At 45.3% G+C, this 26,063-nt stretch overlaps 1 protein-coding gene and 1 pseudogene across 3 annotated transcripts; one reads left to right on the top strand and one right to left on the bottom strand.

Moving 5' to 3' along the window:
• Window positions 1–5,071: 5,071 nt before the first annotated feature.
• TRIM35 (tripartite motif containing 35) lies at window positions 5,072–19,337 on the top strand. 3 transcript variants are annotated; one of them, XM_060250435.1, is made up of 7 exons: window positions 5,072–5,326; window positions 6,515–6,974; window positions 12,282–12,377; window positions 14,748–14,978; window positions 16,399–16,421; window positions 17,004–17,125; window positions 18,703–19,337. In XM_060250435.1, exons 1-7 carry the CDS (start codon window positions 5,232–5,234, stop codon window positions 19,272–19,274), a joined length of 1,599 nt encoding a protein of 532 aa, XP_060106418.1. In that variant the 5' UTR covers window positions 5,072–5,231; the 3' UTR covers window positions 19,275–19,337. The 3 variants fall into 3 exon arrangements, with proteins under 3 accessions (XP_060106418.1, XP_060106425.1, XP_060106410.1); XM_060250442.1 differs by lacking the exon at window positions 5,072–5,326 and adding an exon at window positions 6,003–6,110; XM_060250427.1 differs by lacking the exon at window positions 5,072–5,326 and adding an exon at window positions 6,057–6,395.
• On the bottom strand, window positions 11,071–11,470 carry LOC132579913 (acyl-CoA-binding protein-like; annotated as a pseudogene).
• Window positions 19,338–26,063: the final 6,726 nt, after the last annotated feature.

Genomic DNA, 26,063 nt, shown 5'->3' on the forward strand with positions numbered 1-26,063 from the left:
GGAATTCCGCCGGCTGGACCGGGTCCTCCGAGGTCTCTGGCCCTAAGGGTTGTCCTGTCTGTTCCGCTGGAGCTGGCACAGGTGTAGCTGCGGGCTCCTCTGCTTCCTCCGGCTCAGGGGTTGTTTCGCTTAGAGCAGGCACCAGGGAGTTTGCGTTCTCGTCCTCGTCTCCCCCCACCCCAGGCGCCTCTCGCATGCATAATTGGTCAATGTGACGCCTTATTGTGAATCCCCCCTGAGATGGCTTCATACATGACGGCCCCTAGTACATGGGATACTCGTGCTGGAATCCATGCTGGCCCTCCCCCAAAGTCTTTGGCAAACACCAAGTCCCCCGTGTCAAACCCCTGGGGGGCCCGGACCACCTCTGGCACCTCTTGCAGGTTGGGTGCGCGGTCCGGGTGCATGCGATACAGGAGGGTTGTCAGCCGCTGGCCCATGAAGAGCTCTGCTGGGCTGCGGCTGGTGACCATACTGGGGGTGGTATGTTGCGCCAGGAGGCACTTGGTGAGGCGCACTTCCCACTTCCCATATATAATGCGGTGGAGCATTTCCTTCGTAGCCCGCACCATTCTTTCCGCTTGGCTGTTTGTGGCTGGGTGGAAGGGGGCCGACCTTATGTGTTTTATTAAATTCCAGCCACAGAAATCGTGAAACTCGGCCGAGGTGAAGGCCGTCCCATTATCAGATACCAACGTGTCTGGGACACCATGTGTGGTAAAAATCATGCGGAGCGCCCCTAACGCTGCCCAAGAAGAGGTGGAAGCTACTGGCGCTACCTCTAACCATTTGGAGGAGTCCACAGTGAGGGAGAATATATGCCCCTGGAAGGGCCTCGCGAAGTGGAGGTGCAGGCGGGACCAGGGGTTGCGAGTGAACTCCCACTGTTGGGCCGGGGTGCGGGGCAGAGCCGGATGTGTCTCCTGGCATCACTGACATCGGGCCACCCAGGATTCAATGGCGTCATCAATTCCTGGCCACCATACATAGCTGCAGGCCAGCGCTTTCATACATACAATCCCTGGATGGATTTCGTGCAGTGCTGTTAGGACTCGCTGCTGCAGTACAAGGGGCACCACCACCCTACTTCCCCACAACAGGCACCCGTTATGCACAGACAGTTCGTCCCAGCGGGATGCAAACACTGAAACTTCTGAGCCCACCCGTCCTTCTGGCCACCCCCTCCACAGACAGTCCAGAACTCGAGAGAGGGTTTTGTCTTTGGAAGAGCAGCAGGCAATGTCCTTTGCATGTACCGGGCAGTCCGGGAGGGCTTCCAGTGACATGATCTGGAACGCCGGGTACATGGAGGGGTGGCAGGCAGCTCAGAGCATCAGCGTGACCCATTGCTTTCCCTGGGTCATCCTGATAACCCGCCAGGAAAATGGACCACCTCAAGACCCGCGGTGAAAGCATTTGGGGCGCTTGTCAGTCGGGGGCAAACAGGCCCAGCAGGGGCTTGTGGTCCGATAAGATCGTAAAGGGCCGGCCATACAGGCAATCGTGGTATTTTTTTACCCCAGCCATGATAGCCAGGCCCTCTTTGTCTATCTGAGCAAAGTTTCGCTCTGGTTTCTGTAATGTCCTGGAATAATATGCTACCGGAACCGCGCGACCATCCGGCAGTCTGTGGGCCAACACAGCACCGACCCCGTAAGGCGAAGCGTCGCACGCGAGCACAACAGGTAGCCTCTCATTGAAGTACGCCAGCAAGCTGTTTGAAGTTAAAATGTCTTTTACTGCCTGGAAAGCGGCACCTTGCCAACGACCCCAAACCCACAGTGCTCTTTTGTCCAGCAGTCTGTGTAAGGGGGCTCTGCTACCACCGCCTTGTGGGGAAGGAAGGCATGGTAGAAATTAAAAATTCCCAAGAACGATTGTAGTTCTGCCTTGTTGGTGGGAGCCTTTATCACAAATGGCCTGTATTTTGTCCTGGGCCAGATGAATGCTGCTTGCGTCCACCGTATACCCCAGAAAGTCTATGGTGGGCACCCCCAATACACATTTCTTCCTTTTTATCTTTAACCTTGCCCCCTCGAAACGCTGCAATACCATTCGGAGGTGGTTGGCAAATTCGTCCTCGGTGGCTGCTGCAATCACATCGTCGAAGAACAGCTGGACCCCGGGAATGCCTTTAAGAAGGGAGTCCATCAAGTTCTGAAACAGTCCTGGGGCCACGCTGACCCCGAACTGTTACTGTCTAACTCTGAAGGCCCCCTGGTGCGTCACGATGGCTTGAGCTTCTGCTGTGGCGGCGTCCATGGGGAGCTGTTGGTATGCCTGCGCCAAATCTAGTTTTCCAATTTTTTTTACTTCCACTAAGGATTCTAACATGTGGCTCATCACCGGGACGGGGTATGCATGGCCTTGCAACACCTTATTAATCGTGCATTTATAGTCAGCACAGATGCGTACACTGCCATTGGGTTTGATCGGGGTTACTATGGGAGTGTCCCACTTTGCATTAGCAACTGGTTCCAGAACCCCTTGGACCACAAGGCAGTCAAGCTCCTCTTCGATCTTGGGCCTAAGAGCGAGTGGCACCCGCCTGGCCTTCAGCCGTATGGGCTGCACGTTGGGGTCCAGTTGTAAGGCTCCGGTGTATGTCCCAAGTCCCGTCGAAAACTGCGGGGAACTCTTCGCACACCTTTTGAAAATCCCTTTGAACGGGGGTGTAATGGATCCCTGTCACTTGGATGCCCAGGGCCTGGAACCAGGACCGACCTAGAAGGCTGCATAGATTGCCCTTCAGCACGATGAGGGGGAGCTCGCCCTTGAACCTTCCGTACCTAATGTAAACCAGGCCCACTCCCCAGACTGCAACCTCCTGCTTTTGAAAGTCCCGGACAATAAATGAGGTTGGTTTTAACTGAGCTTCCCCCCCGGGGCACATCTCCCTGAACGTGCGGGCCGAAATGACTGTCTGGCCCGCCCCGGAGTCTACCTCCATTTTGCAGGGCTTGCTTTCCATGAACATAGTCACGTAATATTTATCTGGGGAGGAAATGGGCAATTGGCATACCTGGGTCCCCGAAGTGGTGAGTGACTGGATGTCGACCACTAGAGCAACCTCGTGGCGGCGGCCATTCTGTTGGCAAGGAAGTTTTCCTTGGTGCAGCGCTGCCGACCGGCACACTCAAGCTATGTGCCCGGCCTTCCCGCATGTATGGCAGGACGTGCTCCTGAACTTGCATGTGCGCCACTCGTGTGGCTCCCCACAGCTGACGCAGGTCTTGGGGGTGGTCGATTCTGTTGCTCGTGGCCTAGGCTTTTGTTGGGTCGCCTGATGCAGCTTGAGGGCGTCATCCCCGTCTGAGTTGTCTGATTCTGTGGCCGGTCGCAGCTGGTGAGCGCTGGTCCCTGGGCCTTCTCTTTGTGCTCATCCTCGGCAGCAGTGGCTATTTGTAGGGCCTTGTCCAAGGTCAACTTTGATTCTGTCATGATTTTCCAATGTGCCTTCCTGTCCCTGAGGCCGTGAGTGAACTTCATGAGCAGGGTCTCTTCCAATTGTGTGCCGTACTCTGCCTTCCTACCCAAGTCTTGCAGGCGGACTAGGAAGGTCGCTATGGTCTCGTTCGGCTCCTGAAAGCTTTCGAGGAACTGTAGCTTCCGGGTAAGGAGAATAGGCTTCGGGACGAAATGGTCAGTCAGCGCCTCGACGATCTTGTCAAAGGAAGACGCCTCGAGTGTATCTGGCGCGACCAGGCTCTCCGCTAGCTGTAGCGTGGTGATGCTGCAGTTGTTCAGTAGGATGGCCTTCTTGATTTTGGGTTCATCATCCTTGCATCCTTGATTCACTGTGCCATGAGGTGGTACTTGAATCTTTTGACCCAGGCTTCCCAGGACTCAGGCTGTGCCACGTCGAACTCCGGAATGGAGTTTTGCGATCCAGACGCCGTGGCCATGATCGGGCTGGGCGGTGGTGCCTGTTGTGCAGCGGCGCTGGAGCTCAGTGCGCTTGGTGGTGCCGGGGTGCTCTGGACCTCGCTCATCCAGATCCCACCTTCGTCGCCACCATAATATAGTGGGTTCTATGCATGGCAGAGTCTCATGGTAAGTGATAACAAGCTCTTTAATAGGAATCACATAGTAAAGGTTACAGTACAAGACTGGGGATGGGGCCTGCCAGCCCAACTTATATATATCACTGGATTCCCGTGATAGCACATCATTGGGTCATTCAAACCGATGGGGGCTTATGATTGGTCTATTCCCAAGTCCCCAGGCTCAGTCCACCTGGCTCCAATGAGCCCGGAGGGAATGTCCAAAGTCTTCCCTTGAGTCCACATACATAACGGTAAGAAAATAAATAAATAAATAAAATTTTAAAATAACCCAACAGCCTCAAAAAGCCCCTCCCCCTTAAGGTGTGGAGCAAGGCAGGGGATGGCCACAGGGAAAAGCAAAATAGTGCCAATCAGCAAAATCTAGACTTTCTCACTCACTTGGCAGTCTTGCAGGCTTTGCTGTGATTTTTTGCAAAACTTCGCAGAAAAGCAGGTTTGGGAAAGATTGCAGAAATGATGAGGATGGGTGGTGCAGGAAAGAACCATGATGCTGTGGGAAAGCAGAGAAAAAACCTGTTCCCCAAATTCCATCTAAACTGGGCTAAATAACACATATGTAAGCGATCCTGTCAAAAGATTTTGAATCTGCAAATACATAACAGCTACTTTAGAGGGGCTTTAGCCACCTGCTCGCTGACAAAGAATTCTCAAAGGTTGTTAAATCAGGATCTCCCACTGACAGAAATCACACTTCTTTTTCCTCATCGAGGCTTCCCCCCTATTCATAATGCTTTGCTTTTCCCAGCTTTAATCTATCTGGATAATTTGGAGCCAGAGCCTTTCCAATTCCTTCCGGTTGTCGTGCCATCCACCAGGCAGCTTCTTTTTCAGAAGTGTAAGAATAAAAGGGAGCGTTGCCAGTTGCTGGCACACCCCTTTACTACCTTGACCTACTTACCTTACCAACCTGGATGCCTCCCCCAGCGCAGGTAGGGAAAGGTAACTAGACTGGCTGGAGGAGCTCAGCAACTCCTCCCCCCCTCCTCCGGAGCATCACCCAACCCGGGCACAAACTGTCTGGCCCAAGCGTGCAGGGCGGAGTTACAGCGCCTACTCGGCTCCGAGACATAAAAGGCAAGCCCAAGACTCCAGCCTCTTTCTGTGAAGTGGAGGGAAGTTACTACTGCGCGAACTGGGGGATCGAGTGATCGAGGGTCGGCGCTAATGGCTTTTTTCCCGGGAAATCTCGCCCGGAGCCCCAGGAGAAGGAGCTCCAGAATTTGCTGCCAGAGATGCCTGCCTACCCCCTCTAACACAAGGTAGGGGGAGGGGGGGAGAAAGGGGGAGGGGGGCTTGCCTTGAGAAGGAGACGTGCATGCAGGGAATCTGGAGGCCAGTACCGGGACCCATATGTCTGCCGATTATCATTGGCTGATCTAGTTGACTATAGAGCTGGAACTGCCCAAAAAACTCATTTTGGGGTCGAGTGGGTGGGGAAATCGACTTCCCAAGTAGCTCCTCCATTTACAAAGCGCTACTTTTGGTTTTCCTTTCCCGCGTCTCCCGGGAGTCTAAACCGCGTGGCGGCTTGGAGTCTCCTTCCGCTTTAATACAATACTAAAAAGTGACTGATCCCAGTTCCCAGACACGAAACCTGATCGCGTGCATAATTATTATTTTTTAAAATGCATAATTATTCTTACGACAATCGCAGTTTCTATAACGTTCTGGCATTAAAAAAAGACCTGGAAGGGGATGAACCATCCTGTTGATTCTCAGCAAAAAACTGAAAGCCCTTAAACGAATTCGATGGATCAGAATAGTCAGTGGACTCACTCCCGAGCATTTGTGTTTAGTTTATAGCGTAAAACGGGGCACAGGCTTACTTCCTCCTAGTAAGCGTCTTTTGCAACTGCAGACGCCTCTGTTTCGCTGAGGCTCGAACTCACCTGCCACACACCCACTTATTTAGAGGTTGCGCGCATCGCAGCTGGCGCCTTATTGGGACGTTACCGTCTCCATAAAGAGGGAAACTGAACCTGAGTGCGCGCTCCATTTTCTTTGGGTGCAACATCACTGGAGAGCAAGGACGTCAATTCCCGCGTAAATGTGCTTCTGGGATCTCCCGCCTCCAACATTTGCGGGAAATCCCCTCGAAAAAATGAGAGCATTTACTCCCCACGCAAGTTTCTTCTGTCTATTTGAAATAAATCCCTGCAGGTTGCTTAAATTCTCTCCCCCCCCCCCTTCTCTACTGCCTTGCTCTAGAGGAATCCCACTAGGTCGAGAGGCAGTAGTTTTCCAAACAGGATCTAGCAGCCTTTCGTTCATTGGAGCTAAACTCTGCCACTCAACGGCTAAAAAAAAAACGAGGCGGAGAGAAATGAAGTAAGGTGGAGCAAAAGTTTAACAGCCAACAGCTGTGAGTCACTGGCTACAGCTGGGTATTTTGTGGAGAGCATTTGCATTTTCTTCCTCTTCTTTCCCTCCTATCTCCTCCTTGACAGGTCTATGGCCAAAGAACCTTCTGCAGCTTCTTCTCTGGAGCCCAGTTTGCCCACGACCACCATGAAGGAGGAGCTGCTGTGCCCGATTTGTTACGAGCCCTTCAAGGATGCCGTCACTCTCCGCTGTGGGCACAATTTCTGCAAAGGCTGCGTGGGCCGTTCCTGGGAGAATCAAGCCCGCCACGTGTGCCCAGTGTGCAAAGCGACGTCTTCCCTGGAGGACCTACGCACCAACCACACACTTGCCAACATTGTGGAGATGTTCCTCAAGCAGGAGAAGAAGCAGCAGGAACAGCAGCAGCGGGCTCGGGAGGCTTCCGCTCTCTGCACCTTGCACCGCGAAGAGGCCCGGCTTTTCTGCCTGGACGACAAAGAGCTGGTCTGTTTCGTATGCCAAAACTCAAAGCAACACGCTGACCACAAAATGAGGCCTGTCGGGGAGATCGCCAAGGATTACAGGGTAGGTTGTTTGTGGGACCAAGGGAGTCTTCAGTATATGCCAAGGGGTAGCTGTGCATACTGCAATCGGCCAAAGGTGTTTTTGCTCTCTTTTTGGTGTTTTTGTATTTTGTATGCGTGTGTATGTTTGTGTCCCCATGCCTGGAAGTCATGGTGAACTCTAGTGACTCCTGCTAGGGCAGGGAGGACATTCAGAGAAGTGGCTTGATTGCCTGCCGACTCCGGTATTCTTTGAAGGTTTCCCATCCAAATACTTGCCAGGGATCAACCCTGCTTTGCTACCAAGATTGGGCTTGCCTGGGCTAACCAGGCGGGGCCCAGGGTGTTCTCTTTAATGCGTTCATCTTGCCAGGCTAGAATGGTACCTGCAGGTAAAAATGCCTGCTTCAGATGTCTTACCCCTTTATTATTTAGCAAAGTCAGAGTATGAATAACCTTAAGCGCCGCACACATTTCTGTATATCTCATGCCTTGCTTTAAGCTAAACTACTCATTTTCTATGTTACATATATAATGAGGCACATTAATCTGCATGGCAAATTTCTGCTCTTTTAGCTATGTTGTTGAATGCACTTACTTTATGAGTTGAGGGCCTTTTCATAGCAGACATTCTTGGCATGCAACCCCATTGATGGTGGGAACCTGGATGCATGAGGGTTCTGATTCATTTGAGGTTTGTAGTGAATATCACTTGTGCTCTGGGCCTAAAGTTTTGCACCAGTGCAGTTTCACAACCATGTGGCATTGTACTGGTTCATAGGGCTTCCCAAGAAGCTGCCTTCTTCTCAGGTAGACCTTTGGCCTGCCAAGGTCAATATTGTCTACTCTGATGGTCAGTGACTCTGCAGGATATAGGGGAAGGGGATGTTTTGTGTTCCTTTTAGATGGAGGTGCCAGAGATCTTCTGCATGGAAAGCAGATGTTCTGCCCCTGAGCTACTGCCCCTTGGGACCTTACATGGACCCCTGTACCTATGCATTTTTTATTCCTGCTTTGTCTCAAAATACCTTCATCATGTTATGTGCTGATTTGCTGTTCAGCCTCTGTCTATGTGTTTGAATGGTTTTCTTCCATTTCATTTTATCTGAAGTTTGCATGCACACAAAGTTTTGTTGGTTGTAAAGGTGCTACTGGACTCTTAGCTTCATTCGATTGCTTCAGACCAACATGGCTACCCACCTGGCCCTATACCTCATGTGAGGATCAGATAATGTGGCCCTTAGGAGTTGCTAGTGTACTTCAAGATACTGTCTTCAATTTGCCTGCTGCCTTGGTTCTCCTCTAAGCAAACCACACACACAAAGTCCTCTTCAGTTAGCTTGTTTGAGCCAGTGTGCTCAGGAAGGTACATTATAATGGCTAGTGATGGGTGAGGACAAAACGAGATTGAGGAAGAATCGCACTGCTACAGCACCAACCCCAAATCAGACTTTTCCCTGCAGCCACTGTGGCCGGACCTGCCTGTCCCGCATTGGTCTTGTCAGCCACCAGCAAGCCTGCAGCAGACGTAGACTACTGCAGCTTTCTTAAATCTTCGTTCACGAAGTCAAGCCGAGAGAGAGAGATGGGTGAAATTAATCATCTAAGAGTGTAACAGCTTGATAAGCAGACCAGGACAACACAGATTGTCACTTTATTGGATTTGTTAAATGAGCTGAAGTCTCTTGACCTGAACAGGCTTTCTTGTCAGACTTGGCTATTAGGCATTTAGTAGAACAAGGTGAATCCTTTGCGGCAGTATTTCCAATCTCTGGAAAGCAAAAGAGAATTGCAAAGCAGGGCGGAAGTCAATTGGGCTACAGTGTGGTTAGGCAGAGGATGGGAATCTCACTGTAATCCTGTTAACTCTGCTGTGCATAATAACGTTTGCCTCTGGCTTGAAAGGCCCTTGTTGAGCTAAATAAATAAAAAGGAATAGGGATTTAAAGACATACATGCCTATTAGACACTCCTTGCATAATGAAGAGCAGGATTTCCAGGAAGTGTTATTTCAAGGAAAGTGATGAGGAGCAAGGAAGATGATAGGGCTGGAAGCCATGACGATATAGAAGAAATACCAGTGAGATCCTGATATGGTCCCATCCTTGTCATGGACTCCCTATGGGCCTTGAGCAAGGGACTCTTGCAGCTTTGGATTACTTCCCAAGAGCACTAACTCCCTTGCAGAATTTTTATCTGAGGAGGAAGAGGGGCACTAGCATGGCTTACTACTTGAATTCTATCTCACTGCTTTCTTAGTAACTTCTCTTAGAGCAGAGAAGAGAGGACATTATACTGGAAAAAGTTTAACAGAGCATTGCATGAACTCCCAGCAAATGGGGAGGAGACTAAAAGGCAGTTACAAGTTTGAGTCATGCTTTCCAGACTTGGATTCCTGTCTGCCTCTGACACAACATGAGTTGCTGTGAGTCACTTAACCTCATGTTGATTCCTGTCTTTTAAGAGCAAGATGCAGGATGTGTGATTCAGTATGAAAAGACGGCCAGGCCAGATCAGCCAGCACACAATAGTTTGAAGAAGCAGTGGCGCCTGGGCCAGGTGTCAACCCCTCCCTGAGTTGTTTGCTCTGCCTAGCAAGCTTTAATCAAGATGGAGTAAAAGTTTTCCCATGGTTTTATTCCTAATGAAATGTATTTCTGAGTTGCGCAAAGCAAAAAAGATTCTGTACTGTTAAATGTTTCATCTCTTTACATCATATGTGGGTATAGATATACATATTGGGATGTGTTGCAATGTCTGAGTGCAGGTAGTCTATCACTGGGGAGACTTCCATGTTAGATTATGCTAGTCTGTTTTAAGAGGCCTGACACCTTGAGAAAGAAAGTGTGTGTACAAAGCATATGGGACCTGGACTCTTACTTGGGGAACAGAAAGTATAAAGCTATGGTGAGGCCTCATTTGGAATACTGCATGCAGTTCTGGTCACTGCATCCCAAAAAGGACATTGCAGAGTTGGAAAAGTACAGAGGAGGGCAATCAAGATGATTGGGGGGTTCTATGAGGAAAGGCTGGAGAATCTGAGACTTCCCTTTAGAGAAGCGACAACTAGGGTGGGATATGATAGAGGTTTATTAGGTTATGTATAGAATGGAGAAAGTGGGTAAAAGGAGCTTTTTTTCTCATTTCCTATAATACTGGAACCCAGAGCGGGGAGGGGGGGCATCTAATGAATAGTTGGGAAATAGGTTCAGGCAGGGCTTTTTTGTAGAAAAAGCCCAGCAGGAGGTCATTTGCATGCCATGCCAACCAGAACTGTGTTCCTGTGCATTCCTGCTCAAAAAAAATCCCTGAGTTAAGGATGGATGAAAAGGATTAATTCTTCACTTAATGAGGATTAAACTATGAAATTTACTGCTAGCGGAGGTACTGATGACCACAAGCATAGATAGCTTTAAAAAGGGCTTAGACAGATTTGTGGAGGAAAGATCCATCAGTAGCCATGGTGACTAAAGGGAGTCTCCACATCCATAGGTAGTAAGCCTTGAATTACAGTGCTGAGAGGCAGCAGCAGAGGGCCTTAGCTCAGTGTCTTGTTTGTTTGGCTGACCATACAGATTGGCTGCTGTGTAAGACTGTAGCCTGGGCTAGATGGTTCGGTAGTCTTAAGACTCCTCCCAAAGGATATGAAATTTTCCTTTGGTTTGAATCATCCAGGGATATGAAAACCAGAACACCATGCATTGTGTTCAGTTATCAGGTGAAAAGAAGAACCCACACCAGGAGATGAGTTTTATCGTTGGGTTGTAACCCTGCTGTGGGGCTCAAGGACATGAGATTTCTTTTAAATTCTATCCCCTTTCCTCTCGTTAGCCATTTCTTTTCTTTAACTGTTCTCTGATGCCTTTCAACTCACTGTCTCTTTGCTCCTTTACTGAGACCTCTTCCTACTCTACTTTCTATGCCTCAGTCTGCATTCCAACTCCACTCTGCTCGTAGAACCTGTGAGAGGGTTTTTTTTCCCCCCAATCAATGCTGGCATTTTGCTTCTTAATGCCAGCTTGACCATTTGCATGCGTTTGAAGTTTGGTTTTCCCCCTATTATGAACTTGGTAGTTTTATTCTATAAACCATTAGAAGTTCACAGAGCAAATAATTTACATAGCTATTATCTTCAAAGTGGCATTACCACTTGGCAATGTAATTGTGTGTAGTACAACATTTAGTTATACACAGCATTACCATAGCATGTTTTCATTTAAAGCGGCATGTATGAGTTCATTGCTTTCTGTATTTGCCCTTCAGTTCTTCCACTTTTGCTATACATATTTTCCTTGCATCTTCTTGGGACATTCCAGGCATACCTTTTGGCTTTGGCTTTGAAGTCAAGCATCTCAGGATGGCCTGTATTTACATCTCCAATAGTAGCTTCTTTAAAGTGGCTATAGATATCCAACATTTCTTGATCAGTTGGTTGAGCCTTCAGCTTTTTTACCTCTTCAGCAGCTTTATCAAATTTTGCCTGGGTCATGATTAAAGTGGTGTGCAGTCCTTTTTGTAGCACAGCAAGAGCACTGTAACTCCTCCTAATGCCGCTTTTGAAGTTTTTAATGTTCTAGGAGGCTAGAATGTTTGTGAATGTTCATAATTTCACAGCAGTTCAGCCAATTGCTGCTACAAGCTGCTCTGCCATCACATGCAAAGTGCTTCATAGCCACCTTAGACCCTCATATCTGCAGGATCACCTCTTCTGTGTTCCACTACAACAGCTTCAGTCATCTGAATAGGTGCTGCCCTGCAAATAGGGAAATCAACAACTGCCCATGCATGTGCGTACTCTGTAGCATGCCCTACCCAATGGCATGCCTGAGGAGGTCAGGAAGGCTCTTGCCCTTTTGGGTTTCCGCCAAGTATGTAAAACAGAACTGTTCAGGAGGGTATTTTTTTAAATGAATGAATAGGGCAGCATTATAACAGAATGATTCAGAAAGACATTTTAGTAGAAGGAACAGGATTGCACTGTTCTTTCTACTGAATATGTATTATCTGTTGCTAATATGTATTATCCGTTGTTGTGTTTTTACCTTGCTCTCACTGCATTATATTTCTACCTATGTAATATAACATGTCATGTTTATACCCTGTTCTGAAATCCTAATTACGTTATTAGATGTCTCTTCATCCTGTTAATTGTATTGACTCATACTTTGAAATCCACCTTGAGTCTCAGTGATAAAGGCAGACAATAAATAACATACAATTTCTTATACTGCAATATGGAATTAACACTTTTTTTTAAATGGGGGCTTCCCCTTTCTATGAACAGGATGGAAAACATAGAAGGTAAAAGCTATGCCTTGTGTCCCTCTAGGCCAAATGCAAAGACATGGAAAGATCTCTGTGGGATAAGATGCAAGAATTTGGAAAAGTACAGTCATCTTACAAACAAATTGCTAACCACAACAAGGTACCTACAAGTATTGAACAGATGACTTTCTTCTGCTGGGTGTATTTGTGTGTTCGGCTAGCTACAAATTGAATATAGTTGAGGGAGAAGGGAGTCCCACACAGTGTTTCAAGTCCATGTGATCTTGTCATAGTACTAATTTTACCTGTGGTTTATATACATTTATATAGCACGGCTGTTAACTGCATTGCCTTTACGGGCAAGCATTTGGCTGGTGCTGCGCCAGTTGCATTGGCTACCAATTGAGTACCAGATCAGCTTCAAGGTTTTGGTACTGACATTCAAAGCCTTACATGGCCTGGGACTGACATACTCGAGGGACCATCTTTCCCCATATACGCTCTGGAGGGTGTTGCGGTCTGCTACGCAGCACCTCCTGACCACCCTTGGCCCGAAGAACGTCCATCTCGCCTCAACCAGGGCCAGGGCTTTTTTGGCCCTGGCCCCTTCCTGGTGGAATCAGTTCCCTATAGAGATCTGAGCCCTACCTGAGCTGCTGCCATTTCGTAGGGCCTGTAAGACAGAGCTGTTCCACCGGGCTTTTGGTTGAGGCAGTGGGCGTCCTATTCCACCAACTATTCTATCAGTCAGCCTCCCTTGTTGTGACATCATGCTTTATAGCCTGTTGTGGTGCTGAATCTGATTTTAGTTCCGTCACTTCTTCTTGGGTCAGCCATAGCTCTGGCAGAGGTTGTCCTTGAAAGGGCAGCTGCTGTGAGAGCCCTCTCCAGCCCCACCCACCTCACAGGGTGTCTGTTGTGGTGGAGGAAGGTAAAGGAGATTGTGAGCCGCTCTGAGACTCTTTGGAGTGGAGGGCGGGATATAAATCCAATATCTTCTTCTTCTTCAAAAACTGTATTTTGTGGAATGTGCCCTTTCCATTGGTGTTGCACCTTATTTAGTTTTATCGTTCTGTTGCTTTGGTTTTACTGTACTGTTTTAAATTTGACTTCTTGGTTTTAATATCTAATCTATGTTGTGATCCACCCTAAGCCCATTATGGGAACAGGCGGAATATAAGTTTTCTAAATAAAATATGCAAGTTGTGGATTATGGTGTTTAATCTCTAATGGTTAATTGGGTGTACAGTAGAATGCTGCCACAGGGAAAGGAATTAGATTTGATTACCTTATGGTTTATCAGCCCTCTTATTACTCTAGCAGTACTCTTGGCTGAACAGCACAAGCAGGCACCTATAAGCCAGCTTCTGCTTGTGACAGGGCCTTGGATGCCGGGTGGGGCCTTGAGGGCATAGCATTGCCCACTCTCGCCTGTTCTAGTTGTCAAATTCCCATGTGTTCATCTGGAAACCAGTTCCCAGCATTCTGTCACACACGCTAGTGTGAGCAAGAAACAAAACCCAGAATGGTGGAGCATGAATAGGAGCTGCTTCTAAGGGCTGTCCTTTGAGCCTGGGTTCAGGTAGCAGCTTATCCTCCACCCCAGAGCTGTCTAAGAGCATCTCTCGGATGCTTTGTGCATAAGTAATTAGTTGTTATCCAGAGAAAAGTGCTGCACTCAGCACTGCAATTTTGGAGAGAATGAAACCTGATCTTAGGGATTTATATGATGGGGTCCTTTCATGTGCATTCCACTTGTCATCAAGACCAGGTTTTTTGTTAGCCATTAAACAAAAAGGACATCTTTGGCAAGTGCAGCTTTTTGGGCAGGTACCTCATTAGAAACAGTGATGCTTAGGTGTGTTATATGTGTTGTGATGGAAAGTGCTGTCAAGTCGCAGTTAGTTAAGAGCAACTTGGTAGGATTTTCAAGACAAGTGACATTCAGAAGTGGTTTGCCATTGCCTGCCCATGTGTAACAACGCTGGACTTCTTTGTTGGCCAATCATGCTTAGTTTCTGAGATCTAATGGGATTGGGCTACCCTGGGCCATCCAGGTCAGGGCATAGCATTGTACCTGGTTACAAGTTTGTGATGGGAATCCTTACTCGCAAGCTGTTCTTGAGAGCAGAGTAGGGGTGCTTTCACATACTTTGGATAATGGTGCTTTCACACATTATTGGAAAATACACTCTTAATGCACTATTGTCAATCACAAGTGGATTTTCCTGTTACACCCAGGAAAATCCAGTTGCGAATGGTTGCTATCATGCATTGAGAGTGCATTATCCAATGATGTGTGAAAGCAATCTTAAGAGCTGACAGGTTATTTTTTCAAAGGCAAGTCTTTCACAGATTGGACCCTGTTCATTCCTGGCAAGGAGCCATGCCTCCAATTCCTGCTCCTCCCGCCCCTTTTTGGTAGGATAATAAATCACAGGTTTGCTCCTTGGTGGAGTCAACATCCCTGTTTGTTTTAATGTCTATTTTTCTCATTCACCTTCCCATAATCACCACCACTTGCCAACAGGTAGAAAGTGCCAGGTTGGAGAAAGAGATCAAAAAGCAGTTTGAACAACTCCATGAGTTCCTGTGGAGTGAGGAGAACGCCATGCTGGAGGAGCTGCAGGAGGAGACCAAGCAGAAGAAGGACCTGATTGACGACAAGATCAAAAAGCTGTTGGAAGAAAGCAGCATCTTGCAACAGGAGGTTGACCAGTTGCAGGCTGACCAGAAAGAAGATGATGTCTCCTTCCTCCAGGTAAGGTCTGGAGACAACTGCCTCTACCCTGAATCAGCTGGAAAGATTCCATCTCCACAACCCTCTGAGAGCTTTTGTTTGTTTAATAGTTGCTATGGCATGCACAGCACTGCAAGTTAAGGCAAAGCAGAATCTTACAGAGTTTTGCCCAAGAGACTGATTTTACTTAGTGCTTTTCCTGTAAGGATAGGCTGCCTTCTGCCTTGCACTTTTGTACTAGAAACATTTCAGTGACATTTGTTTAGTCAGTATAGATTTTTCTTTTCTTCCTGGTGAGGACACAAAAATGGCTTACAAAAATACCTTAAATGTAGCCCTGACCTGGATAGGCCAGGCAAGCCCGATCTCATCAGATTACAGAAGCTAAGCAAGGCTGACTCTGGGAAGGGAGACCTCCAAAGGAATACCAGGGCCAGGATGCAGAGGCAGGTGAGACAAGTCACTTCTCTGAAAAACATTCAGGTCCCAGCAGGAGTCACCAGAAGCCACCATGACATCCAGGCATGCAAGCATGTGCGCACACACACACACACCCCCCTAAGAAAAACCCCTTAAATGGACCATACAAAAAAAAGTAAGTGGAAAATCCTGGGTTGATGTCCACCAAGTCAGTCTGACCAGCCAAGGCCATTGGGCTGTAATCCACAGGCTAAGACCCATGTCCAAACTATAAACACTTGCAGCAGAAAAGCAGTTTCAACTTGGCAGCCATCTGTTCTCAACGCTTCCTCTCACTGGAGGAATCCCTGGCCATGCCCTGGCTATAAATTTGTGATTACATTAATAAAGCAAGAATACTTAGGATTTATTTATTTCATTCAATTTATATCCACCTTCCGTTCAGGGTGGCTAAGAAGCCAAACTGGCATCTTAGAACAAAAATTCGAACATTAAAGAAATCACATTAAAACCTCTACCTTCCAAAGTAAACAGCATTGACCTTGATAGGCCACTGGTCAGAGTGAATTGGCTTGTGTTCACTGGGAAATTTTGGATTCTGGGGAATATCTTCCACCTACCCCTTGTTATACTGTAGCAGCAGTCTCAGAATGTCCAAACAGGATTGTTCAAGAGGACATCTTTATAACTGGAATAAGGTTGTATTTTTAATGTCCTTGGGGGGGGGCAATTAGGCAGTTTTTATTGTATTGTGTATTTGTTTCCTGTTAATATTGCATTGATTTTTAATTTTGTCATCTACTTTGAGTCTAGGTAAGAAAAGCAGACTTAAATAAAATAAATTCTGGTGGCTTCCAAATGGGGACAGGCTTATGTGGTTTCTCTGTGGCTGGTGCAGCTGCTAATATACTGCAGAGGCAACAGAGCTTCCTCATAACAGGTTTCCCTGCCCCAGTCCCTCAGCAGCAGTTCAGTTAAAAATTACCTTCTTGACATGGCTTTCTCTCTCTTTCCCTTTCAGAAACACAAAAACAGGAAACGCAGGTAGGTCAAGAAACATCTATTAATATGGGGATAGAGGGGCCGTAGTTCTGTTGTAGACTACATAAATGGCAGTTCAGTGATTTCTGTTATCCTAGTCTCTTCAAACATTCTGCAAAATATTCTCATTCCATGGGGGAGCATGCCCAAAGCAGCACATGAACTGCAGTTCTCATGCTGTCTCTGGCAAGACAGTTGCCTTTTGGGTTGCTCTTCTTTACGCAACTGAAGAATCCATTCCATGCACACACAGGAATTATGTGCTGAATTGGTTTTCTTGTCTGAACTCAATGTGGAAGCCGTTTCAAAAGCTTGGTGCATATGCTGGGGCTCCATGTGTATGCTTAAACACTTAGAACAGATCACTTTCCATTTCCAAATTTGCAAGGATGAAGACTAGAATTCTTTATTTTTAAAGGAAAGATTTTCCAGAAATTCATGCTCATACAGGAGAAAACAGATGACTTTCATGTCATAATTATCTCTAGCATTTTCAAGGGAGAGCTTTTGGCTAGTTTGCCACATGCTTGGTGCTTCCTAACCATAGATTCTCACACCCTGCTTTATCTGGAATGTGCTCTCCAGAATTGCCTGGACTGTGGAAGAGCCAGAAGCTGTTCCCCCAGGGATGCTGATAGAAATTACAAAATACCTGGATTCCTTGCAATACAACGTGTGGAAGAAAATGCTGACTATCATCAAAGTAGGTACGTTTCTGAAGATGCCAGGTGATGCATGTGGAAGACCATGTTAAAGGTAACCTAAAACAGGTAGTACGTACTGAAACTCTGTAATACCTTTTTTAGAAACTGTTTTGCTGTTGTAAGGAGAGAATGCATGAGAAACACTCCTATAGCTTCACTGAGTTTGCCTTAAATGCTGGATGAATTAGAGACTCCCCTAGAAAGCCTTCTGAAAGAGGCAAGGTATGCAAACAGAGGAATCTGTTGTGCTTTCAAAACATTAATGCTACCTCTTTAGGGAAAGCAGCTTTGGGAGGAAGAAATGTAGAGAAATTGGGGGAGAGGGAGGCAATATGAGAAAATCTTTTTGAACCCTGCAGGAAAAAAGCTAGCCTGTATGAGAAGTTGATTCAGAAGCTGTTCCCTCAATTTGCCCCCTCCAATGAAAAAAATGCTACTGCTTTTCTTGTCTGGTTTTATTTATTTTATAAAAAGTTTCTGGGCTCTTGCAAATGCTCTTTCTAGCCACTAGAGGACAGCAGTGTACTGCTGCAGAAATCTGTATACAACACATGCTTTGGACATTCTTCTTTTGGAAGAACTGTTAAGACCTCTATAGTCAAGGCTGGCTTAGGGGATCCAAAACTGAACGTACAGAACTAGTTGTATTGCGTTTTGATGGTGTTCCTCCCTCTCCACTGATCTCTGAGAACTGGTATAACTTACATTTAGTTCCAAGTGGTGTCTTCACTCTTGTTCGTGTTCCAAAGAAGATGGTTGAAGTGGGCAGTGTTCCTTCTTATGGAACACTAATTTTGCAGTGTTTCTCGCTTTAGTGAACGTTGTCCCTGATGTAGAAATATCAGGTTGGTATATATTTGCAAGTTAAGTGCCCCTAGCCTGCCATGGCAAGTAGTACTCTTGAGAAAGCACCAAAGCCTGTAACAAGAGACCCGCACTCCTTTTCTGTTTCCATGTATATACATTATACAGGTCTGGATTGCCATTTCTGAAGGAAAAGCATATAGCTGTCAAGTACTACTTTTGATTTATTAAAGACGTCTGTTTTTATGGATGTATTTTCCAATTTTGTTGTTTTTAGCCTTTTGGATCATATACTGGTAATTGGGTCAGAACTATCTTAGAAATTAATGGGATTTTCTGTTGATCTATTATTGTGTCCCCAAAGACTTAGAGAGAAGGGGGAGGGATTTAAGAATAAAGAATCCAAGTTGATAACACGCTCTTTTTTAAAAAGCCTGCATTTATTAACTTGCCATAACCGAACTGTGTGCCCAGAATTAAAGAACCATCACAAAGAGAACTAAAAAGAAAGTCTGAGAAATTCTGAACTGGGGGATGCTATGGTAGGCAGTGATCGTGAACAGAGGCATTATGGGGCTGATCTGTGTTTGTTTTCCTCCAGTAGCTAGTATTCACACACACACGGTCTCTGTACTTGGTTGTTACCTTTTAGCTCTAGCTCCTTTATAGAGGCAACGTATACTGTCAGAGGTAATAAAATCAATTGGAAGTAATTTTCTTATCAGATTCTCTCCCCCACCCCCCACCCCTCTCAATGGCTGGTCTCTCCTTTTCAGTCCCATTCAGCTTTGACCCCAACACATCTGCAGGAAGGCTGTCTGTCTCCGATGACCTCACCAGTATTTCCACTGGTAACTACAAGCTATTGGTGGATGTCCCAGAACGTTTCTCTGCTGGATTACCCTGCGTCTTGGGCTCCAAGAGCTTTTCCAAAGGATCTCATGCTTGGGAAGTAGATATTGGCGGCATTGATAACTGGTGCATCGGAGTGGCTAAGAAGCATTGCGGCTACCAGTGGAGCTTTGGCAGCGATTCCTATCTTGGGTTTGCATACATGTATCGTATGCAGGGTGACAGCAACAAGAAATGCCAGTCCTCCAAGTCAATCCTGCTCGGGGCTGCAAGCGGAAAGGACCTCAAGAAGGTCAGAGTGGAGCTGGACTGTGATGAAGGGGAGCTGTCGTTCTACAATGCAGAGCACAAGAGTCATATTTATACTTTTCATGATAATTTTGCAGAAGTTGTCCCGTACTTCTGCATCTGTGGTGTAGAAGCTGCTGAGTCTTCATCCGAGTCACTCAAGCTTTGCCCACTTCAGGTTCAGATCAAGGAAGATTATCCCAATTGAGAAAACTGCACTTACTTATTTTCCCCAATTAAAAGAACTGTTGTGATAGTTTTTATATACTTACACTTACATGTGTTGATGCTTCAATACTATATAACTTCAGCTACTTTGTAGTATTTGGTATGGGGGCGGTTCCCTCAAGAAATGGATTTTGGATGTTAAGGCTTGTTGGAGATGAATAGTTTTGACTCAGTGGGGATAATCAGCTGGGAAGCTGTTCTACATAAGTTTTAAGGACAAAAATGGAAATTGCTAAAGAGCAGGCAGGTATTTGAGGCTTGTGCGGAACTGCCAGCTGGATTGGGTCCTATGCGGAAATCTAAAGGACAGGAAAGGACCTTTGGGTTTCCTGACAAAGTTCTTGGATAACTTGAACTGGTCCTGTTCTGTTCATTGTGTATATTGTAAGGACTTTTGTTATGACACTACAAACCAATCCCAACACATTCATAATACAGGCATGTTCCTCTATAAAATGAGCTTATCTTAATGTAGCTTTGAGCTTGTGGCTATGATGGAGGGAGGAGATGAGCTGTCATTTCAGTAACAGGGGTATTGCAAGAGGCTTTCTTGTTGTTTAATCATCTGGTAGAAGCCCTCCTTTTTCTGTGCTCCCTTTCTAGAATAGGTACAGTACATTGCAATTAAAGACTAATCAAACCTTCTACTGTATCAAGTGAAGCAAAAGATTAATAAAGACTAGACAGAAGACTTGTGATGATTTCTGATTGGCTGTTATGTGACAGCATTATGTCATAATCATCCAATCAGAAGCAACTTCTTTCCCATTAACAGAATGTGTTGCAGGACTAGCAGGAAGTTAACCCCTTGTGCTTCTTCAGGAGAGGGTTCTTCTCACAAAGGTTTTAGTAGCTGCTGCTTTTCTAGCCTTTTTTTTCCTAAGAAAATAAGTCATCCAGCTACTTTGTTCCAGTATGAAGATGCCCCCATTCTCTTGTTTTATTGAGTAGGCCCTGTTCCAGGTGTGTGACAGGCACAGCTTTTCCCCACCAGTCCTCAGGCTAGGAAAAGCTGAGCTCTAAACTATTTGGAGTAGGAAGAAGTTCTCACGTGGTTTCCTTGGGATGTCAGGAAATGCCACTGTCTGAAGAAGGAAACTGAGTATAACAAAGGTACAGCAAATGAAATTTCCCTTGGGATTGCCTTGTACATTTAACAGCAGCTTTAGTTACAGATGCTAGCAGTAAGTTAAATTGCTATGAGGAATACAGGAACAGGCTAGGTTAGAGTTTATAGGTAGCTAATACATTTGGATTCATCTCAAAGGGCAGGTTTTGTTCATGTTTATGAGTGTGGGGAAAAGAACTCTTTTCCAGGACAGATGAGTGATTAATTCTCGCTGACCTGCTGCACTATGTTGCTTAGCTTGCCTCTCTGCACCACCTGGAGATTTGCAAACCCCACTTTGCAATGCAGCTACTGTCTGTGACATACTTTTGGGTAATATAGGTTGATATATGGTGAAGACAGCATGGGATGGACCTGCCTCACAATATACTATACAAATCCTGGTTGCTGATATTCAGAAGAAATTTCCCCCCAATAGATTAGCATTTGGCAACTAAGAAAAGCACATGTAACCTTAGAAGGACTGAAGTGTTCAAACAATAGTGAAATCAATCTGATCAAAATAAGTTTTGGAGGAGATCCGCTGCAAAGTCATGGAAGGTTTTGCCTTACAAGGAAAGGAAAGGTCCCCTGTGCAAGCACCAGTCGTTTCCGACTCTGGGGTGACGCTGCTTTCACAACATTTTCACAACAGACCTTTTTAGGGGGTGGTTTGCCATTGCCTTCCCTGATCTTTCCCCCCAGCAAGCTGGGTACTCGTTTTACCAACCTGGGAAGGATAGAAGGCTGAGTCAACCTGGAGCTGGCTACCTGAACCAGCTTCCACTGGAATAGAACTCAGGTCGTGAGCAGAGGGCTTTACCACTCTGCGCCTTACAAACACTACTATAAAACTGGTCATAAAAAGATCTGATATTCTGTGTCTCTGTGTGTTTGTTAAAAACAACTCTTTAGAAATGCTGGCTGAGAGAAGTTAAACCTCAAATACAAGTGCTACATTTCAGGGAAAGGGCTGTAGCTCGGTGTTCAATCCCTGGCATCTCCAGTTAAAAGGACCAAGCAAAAAGTGATGTTAAAAACCTCTGTCTGGGCTCCTGGAAAAGCTGCTGTCTGAGTAATTAAGACAGTGTCAACTCTGATAGACCCAAGGGTCTGCTTCAGTATAAGGTAGCTTCATATTAATGAATCCTAAATTCTGGGAAATAGATCTAACAGAAATGAGTAAACATCAAAGGTGCGCAATCCAAATCATACTCGCATTTTCTTATCTTTATTTGGGACTGAGAGAGAGGTCTCTGGGTCAGGATATCAGAGAAGTGGGAAAGTATGTTAACAATTTTTAAAACATCCCATATCAGAAAGCAGCTGAATTCTAAGTTAGCAAGCCCTGACTCTTACAAGGTTTCTGTTTCTTATTTTAGAAATAAATTGTTTCTAATAATTTTATGAAACCTTCCTGATAAAATGGATGGGGCACACCCCTTAGAAGCAAAATTTGGAAGTACATGATCTTGAAAGATTAGGTTGGGATGGCCAGACTGTGACTTGTGAGCCACATGTGACTTTAACACATATTGTGTGGCAGTCAGCCAGGTTGGAAAAGGCATTTGTCTCTTTAAGGCCAGCCAGAGGCTTGGGGAATGCATTTAAAGTTGCTTTCTTTCCACCTCTGCATCCTTCCTCCTCCCCCATCTATTTTCCTTCCTTTCTTGTGGCTCTCAAATGTCTGACATTTATTCTATGTGACTCTTACATTAAGCAAGTTTGGCCACCCCTGGATTAGCTGATGGCTGCCCTACTGAAACTGGATAATACTTAGTTTGGTTATTACTCAAGTATTATCATCCATTTGGAACTCATCCATTTTATAATCCAACAGTATGAAAACATAAATGTAAAAACAGCAGTATAGGTTAAAAGAAAACTGACACAGTACAAATAACATTTTAAAAATCACAATTTAAAATGCATGCAAACAAAGTTTTAGCTGGATACTGTATGGTCAATAGGGTTAACGCCATGTTAAGGGAGGTGTTTTAAAACTGAGATAATACCTTAACAGAAAAGCTGTTACCTTTTGTTATCTAACTACTGGGGGGGGGGGCATGAAGCAGGGTCTATGATGAGATTTTACAGTCCAAGCCAGCTCATGTGCCACAAGGTGGTCATACTTGAAATACCCTGGGCTCCACACGGTTGGGCTTTAATGGTCACATGGAGTATTTGGAATTGGACTCTGCAATGAAAAGATGCAAGTTTTAAGTGCTGGAACAATCTGTTGCCAACTGTATTGTAAACTTAGAGTATATGTTTTAACATGCCCCCAAAGTGTAGTGCAGCGACTAATGAGGTAAGGTGTGAACTAGTAATTCCCCAATTCAAATATCACCTTTGCCATGAACTTGCTAGGTAGCCTATGGCAAGTCAGTGCCAACTTTGCTCACTCTCACATCTACAATATAAGAGCAATGTGGTCTTTTGATTACTGAGACCATATTTGTGCATGCAGGAGAATGAAGTGGTAGAATGAGCACTGCAAGTGGGAGAGTCCAGGTCTGAACAATGCTTTGCATTAAAAAAAGTGAAAATGGAAAACTAGTACAGAGAATACATTTTCTCACTGGCTTTGCTTGCTGTGCTGATTTCCTGTTATAGGTTGAGCACTCAAAATGCATTCTTTGACCTGAATCTTGGCATGGTGCATCACCTTGTGTGTCCTGCAGTAAGGTATGTGAGGTGTTTTGAATGCCCCAAAGTACTACACACATAAGTAGTATTAGACCTTAAGATTCTGTACCAGAAGCATTACCATAGAGGAAAGAAATTGCCAGCTAGTCTACTTAAATTTATTCAGCTGTCTTGCATGTAGTGAGGTTCTGCTGCTGCTGACAATATGTTCCAAAGAGTCTCACAGAAAGCTAAAACTATTCATTCATGACGGTCTTTTCATTGCAGATGTAAACGTATTAATGGCCAATTTGTTGCTTTTAACGATCTGTTTTCTTTCCCGGTTCTGAATTGCCCCTCCCACAGAACATTTCTACTTTACTTTTCTGCAGTTTTTAAGCAAAAATGTCACCAAAGCTTTCTATTTTAACTGTTTGGTAATAATCGTTTAAAAAAAAATAAAATTACCCACTTTTAAAAATTAAACGTCTTTTTCTTCCTGCATGACAATCTTGATCTCCCCTGGAAAAGGGAAAGTATCTTGCCATATTGCTTACTGCAGTGCCACTCCCTGCGTTTCTTAGTGACACAAGGCCCCTATGACATAAAACTCCAACAAAGGAAACTGAAGCACATGCTGCAGGCTAGCAGTTGAGACTGAAAGTGGGTTGTGGCTAGCGCTGAATTCCAATAAGAACTGGTACTGGGACTCAAGGAAGCATATATTCCCACCCAAACAGGATGACCTGCTGCAAAAGAACTGCTGTACACTTAAGAATAAATTTAGGTACTGCGACTGCCCTTCAGAGAAGAAGAAAACTTATTCAGTACCATCAAAATGCATGTTTTTTTACAGAATAAAAAACAGGTCCTTGCTTAGAAGAGCTTAAAATCTAAAATTTGTGACAGACTACCACAAAAATTGGAGAGGGGGGAGGAGGAGAAAGTAAACAATGGTAGAATGTATTAATTTCTGTTCTATATATTAATTACTAAAGCTTAGTTTCTGGAGGGAAAGGGGGAAAATAAAGGGCTGTGGTAGAAGTGTGAGTTCCTTACTTCAAATCTCTCCTCAAAACTATTTTTCTCCCATCAAGTTTTGTTATACCCAGCTGAGACTAAATCTAATTTTACAGGTTTAAAATTGTATGTTACCTTTATATTGACATGCAGCTAATGGGTTTTAAACATTTTATGCTGTTTGGAAATTAGTTTCTAGTTACTGCTCTTTAGTTTTGAGGATATTTTTAATGTTTTGGATACCCATTGTTTTATGGTCAGTTTATTGCTATTAATAGGAATATGCTTCTGAACTGCCTCCAGGATCTATTGCTTCAGAAGATTACAAATATCTCAGATAAATATATAAGCAGGATGTCCAGATTGCAACTTTTATACATTTTATCTATTTATGCTACATTTATATGCTGCTTTTCTCTCCCTTGCAATCCCAAAAACGGTTTACAAAAACCCAGGAAAAGTGAAAAAAGAACACAACCCCTTGCCTAGTTCTATATTCACTGAACACTTGACTCATGGCCATGGGGTTAAGCCCCAAGAGCCTCTCGCCACATCCAGGATTTAAGTATCCGCAAACAGGAAGAAAAACAAGCTCAATTTAGATGTTATTCATCCAGCAGAAATGACCCCAGACTTTCCTTTGCTGCTCCCTATTTTCCTCATTAACCTTTCATTTCTACTTGTTGGCTCATAGCCTTCAAGGGGGGGGGGCGAGTCAAAGGAGGACTCCTCCTTTTTTCACCAGTGGGATCCATCCAACCCATCTAATGTTTATTTGGCAGACTCTATAGTATACCATAGTCTAGGCAAAACTGGAAGTCTTAAAGTGGCTACCACAAGGTGGATGCTCTAGGACAGTGGTGTCAAATGTGGCCCAGGGACCAAATCAGGCGCCCAGAGGGCTCCTATCAGGCCCCCAAGTAACTGGCTGTCATCTGCTTCCTTCTCCCTTTCTCTTGCTTCCTTCTGCATAACAGCTTGCTTTGCAAGGCTTGCTCAATCACACAGGAGCTACAGAGCAAAAACTCTATTTTCTCCATTGACTGAGGCTCCTCCCTTGGGGAGGAAGGGGGAAATGACAGAGCTTGTTTATCCAGTCTCTCTCAATTGCAAAGCAGAGCTACTGAGCCAAGCCTCTCTTCCTTCTATTGGCTGAGGCTTCTCCCCCTCCTGATCCCCTAGGGGAGGAAAGAAAGAGCCAGAGCTTCCTTTGCCCAGTTCCCTGAATCACACAGGAGAGATACAAAGAAGGCACCTTTAAGACCAATGAGTGCTAATGTTATAAGCACGTTTTAAGTTTGTTTTTGTTTTTTAAGTAATTTTGTCTGTTTCCTTTATAAAGTTTATATCTCTGCTACCTAATCTTAAATAGGTATACACATGGCCTGGTCCAACATGGCCCGGCCCAACAAGGTCTCATTTATGTCAGATCCAGCCCTCATAATAAATTAGTTTGATGCCCCTGCTCTAGGACTTGTTTCTCCTGTGTACATCTGGGGTTCAGGCCTGGTTTTTGCATGGAAACAACCTTGGTTGCCCTGTATGATGACCTATGCCAGGATTGAGATATGGGGAATGCAACCCCGTTGATGCTGGATCTATTGGCATCTTTCTATATCATTGACAATGGTATCTTTCTGGAGCAGCTGGTGGAGATGCATTGCAGTGGTTACACTCCTACTCCAGAAGGTGGTGTCTGGAGATTTTTGTTCAGCACCATGGATTCCCAGCATGGAGTTCCTCAGAGGCCTGTTCTGTCCCCGTAATATTCAAAATCTATATGAAACCACCAAGTAGGGTCATCTGGAGTTTTGGAGTGTGCTGCCATCAATATACTGATGACACAGTTCTATTTCTCCTTTTCATTGTCAGAAGATGAAGCTGTCGACGTGCTAAACCAGTATCTGGCTATGATAACAGACTGGATGAAGTCTAACAAACAGACTCAATTGATGAACACAGGTTATTGAGGAAGCATGGGTTCTGTAAGGGAAGATCTTGCCTCACTAACCT

Source organism: Heteronotia binoei, chromosome 1 (assembly GCF_032191835.1).
Source record: "Heteronotia binoei isolate CCM8104 ecotype False Entrance Well chromosome 1, APGP_CSIRO_Hbin_v1, whole genome shotgun sequence".
Lineage (NCBI taxonomy): Eukaryota > Metazoa > Chordata > Lepidosauria > Squamata > Gekkonidae > Heteronotia > Heteronotia binoei.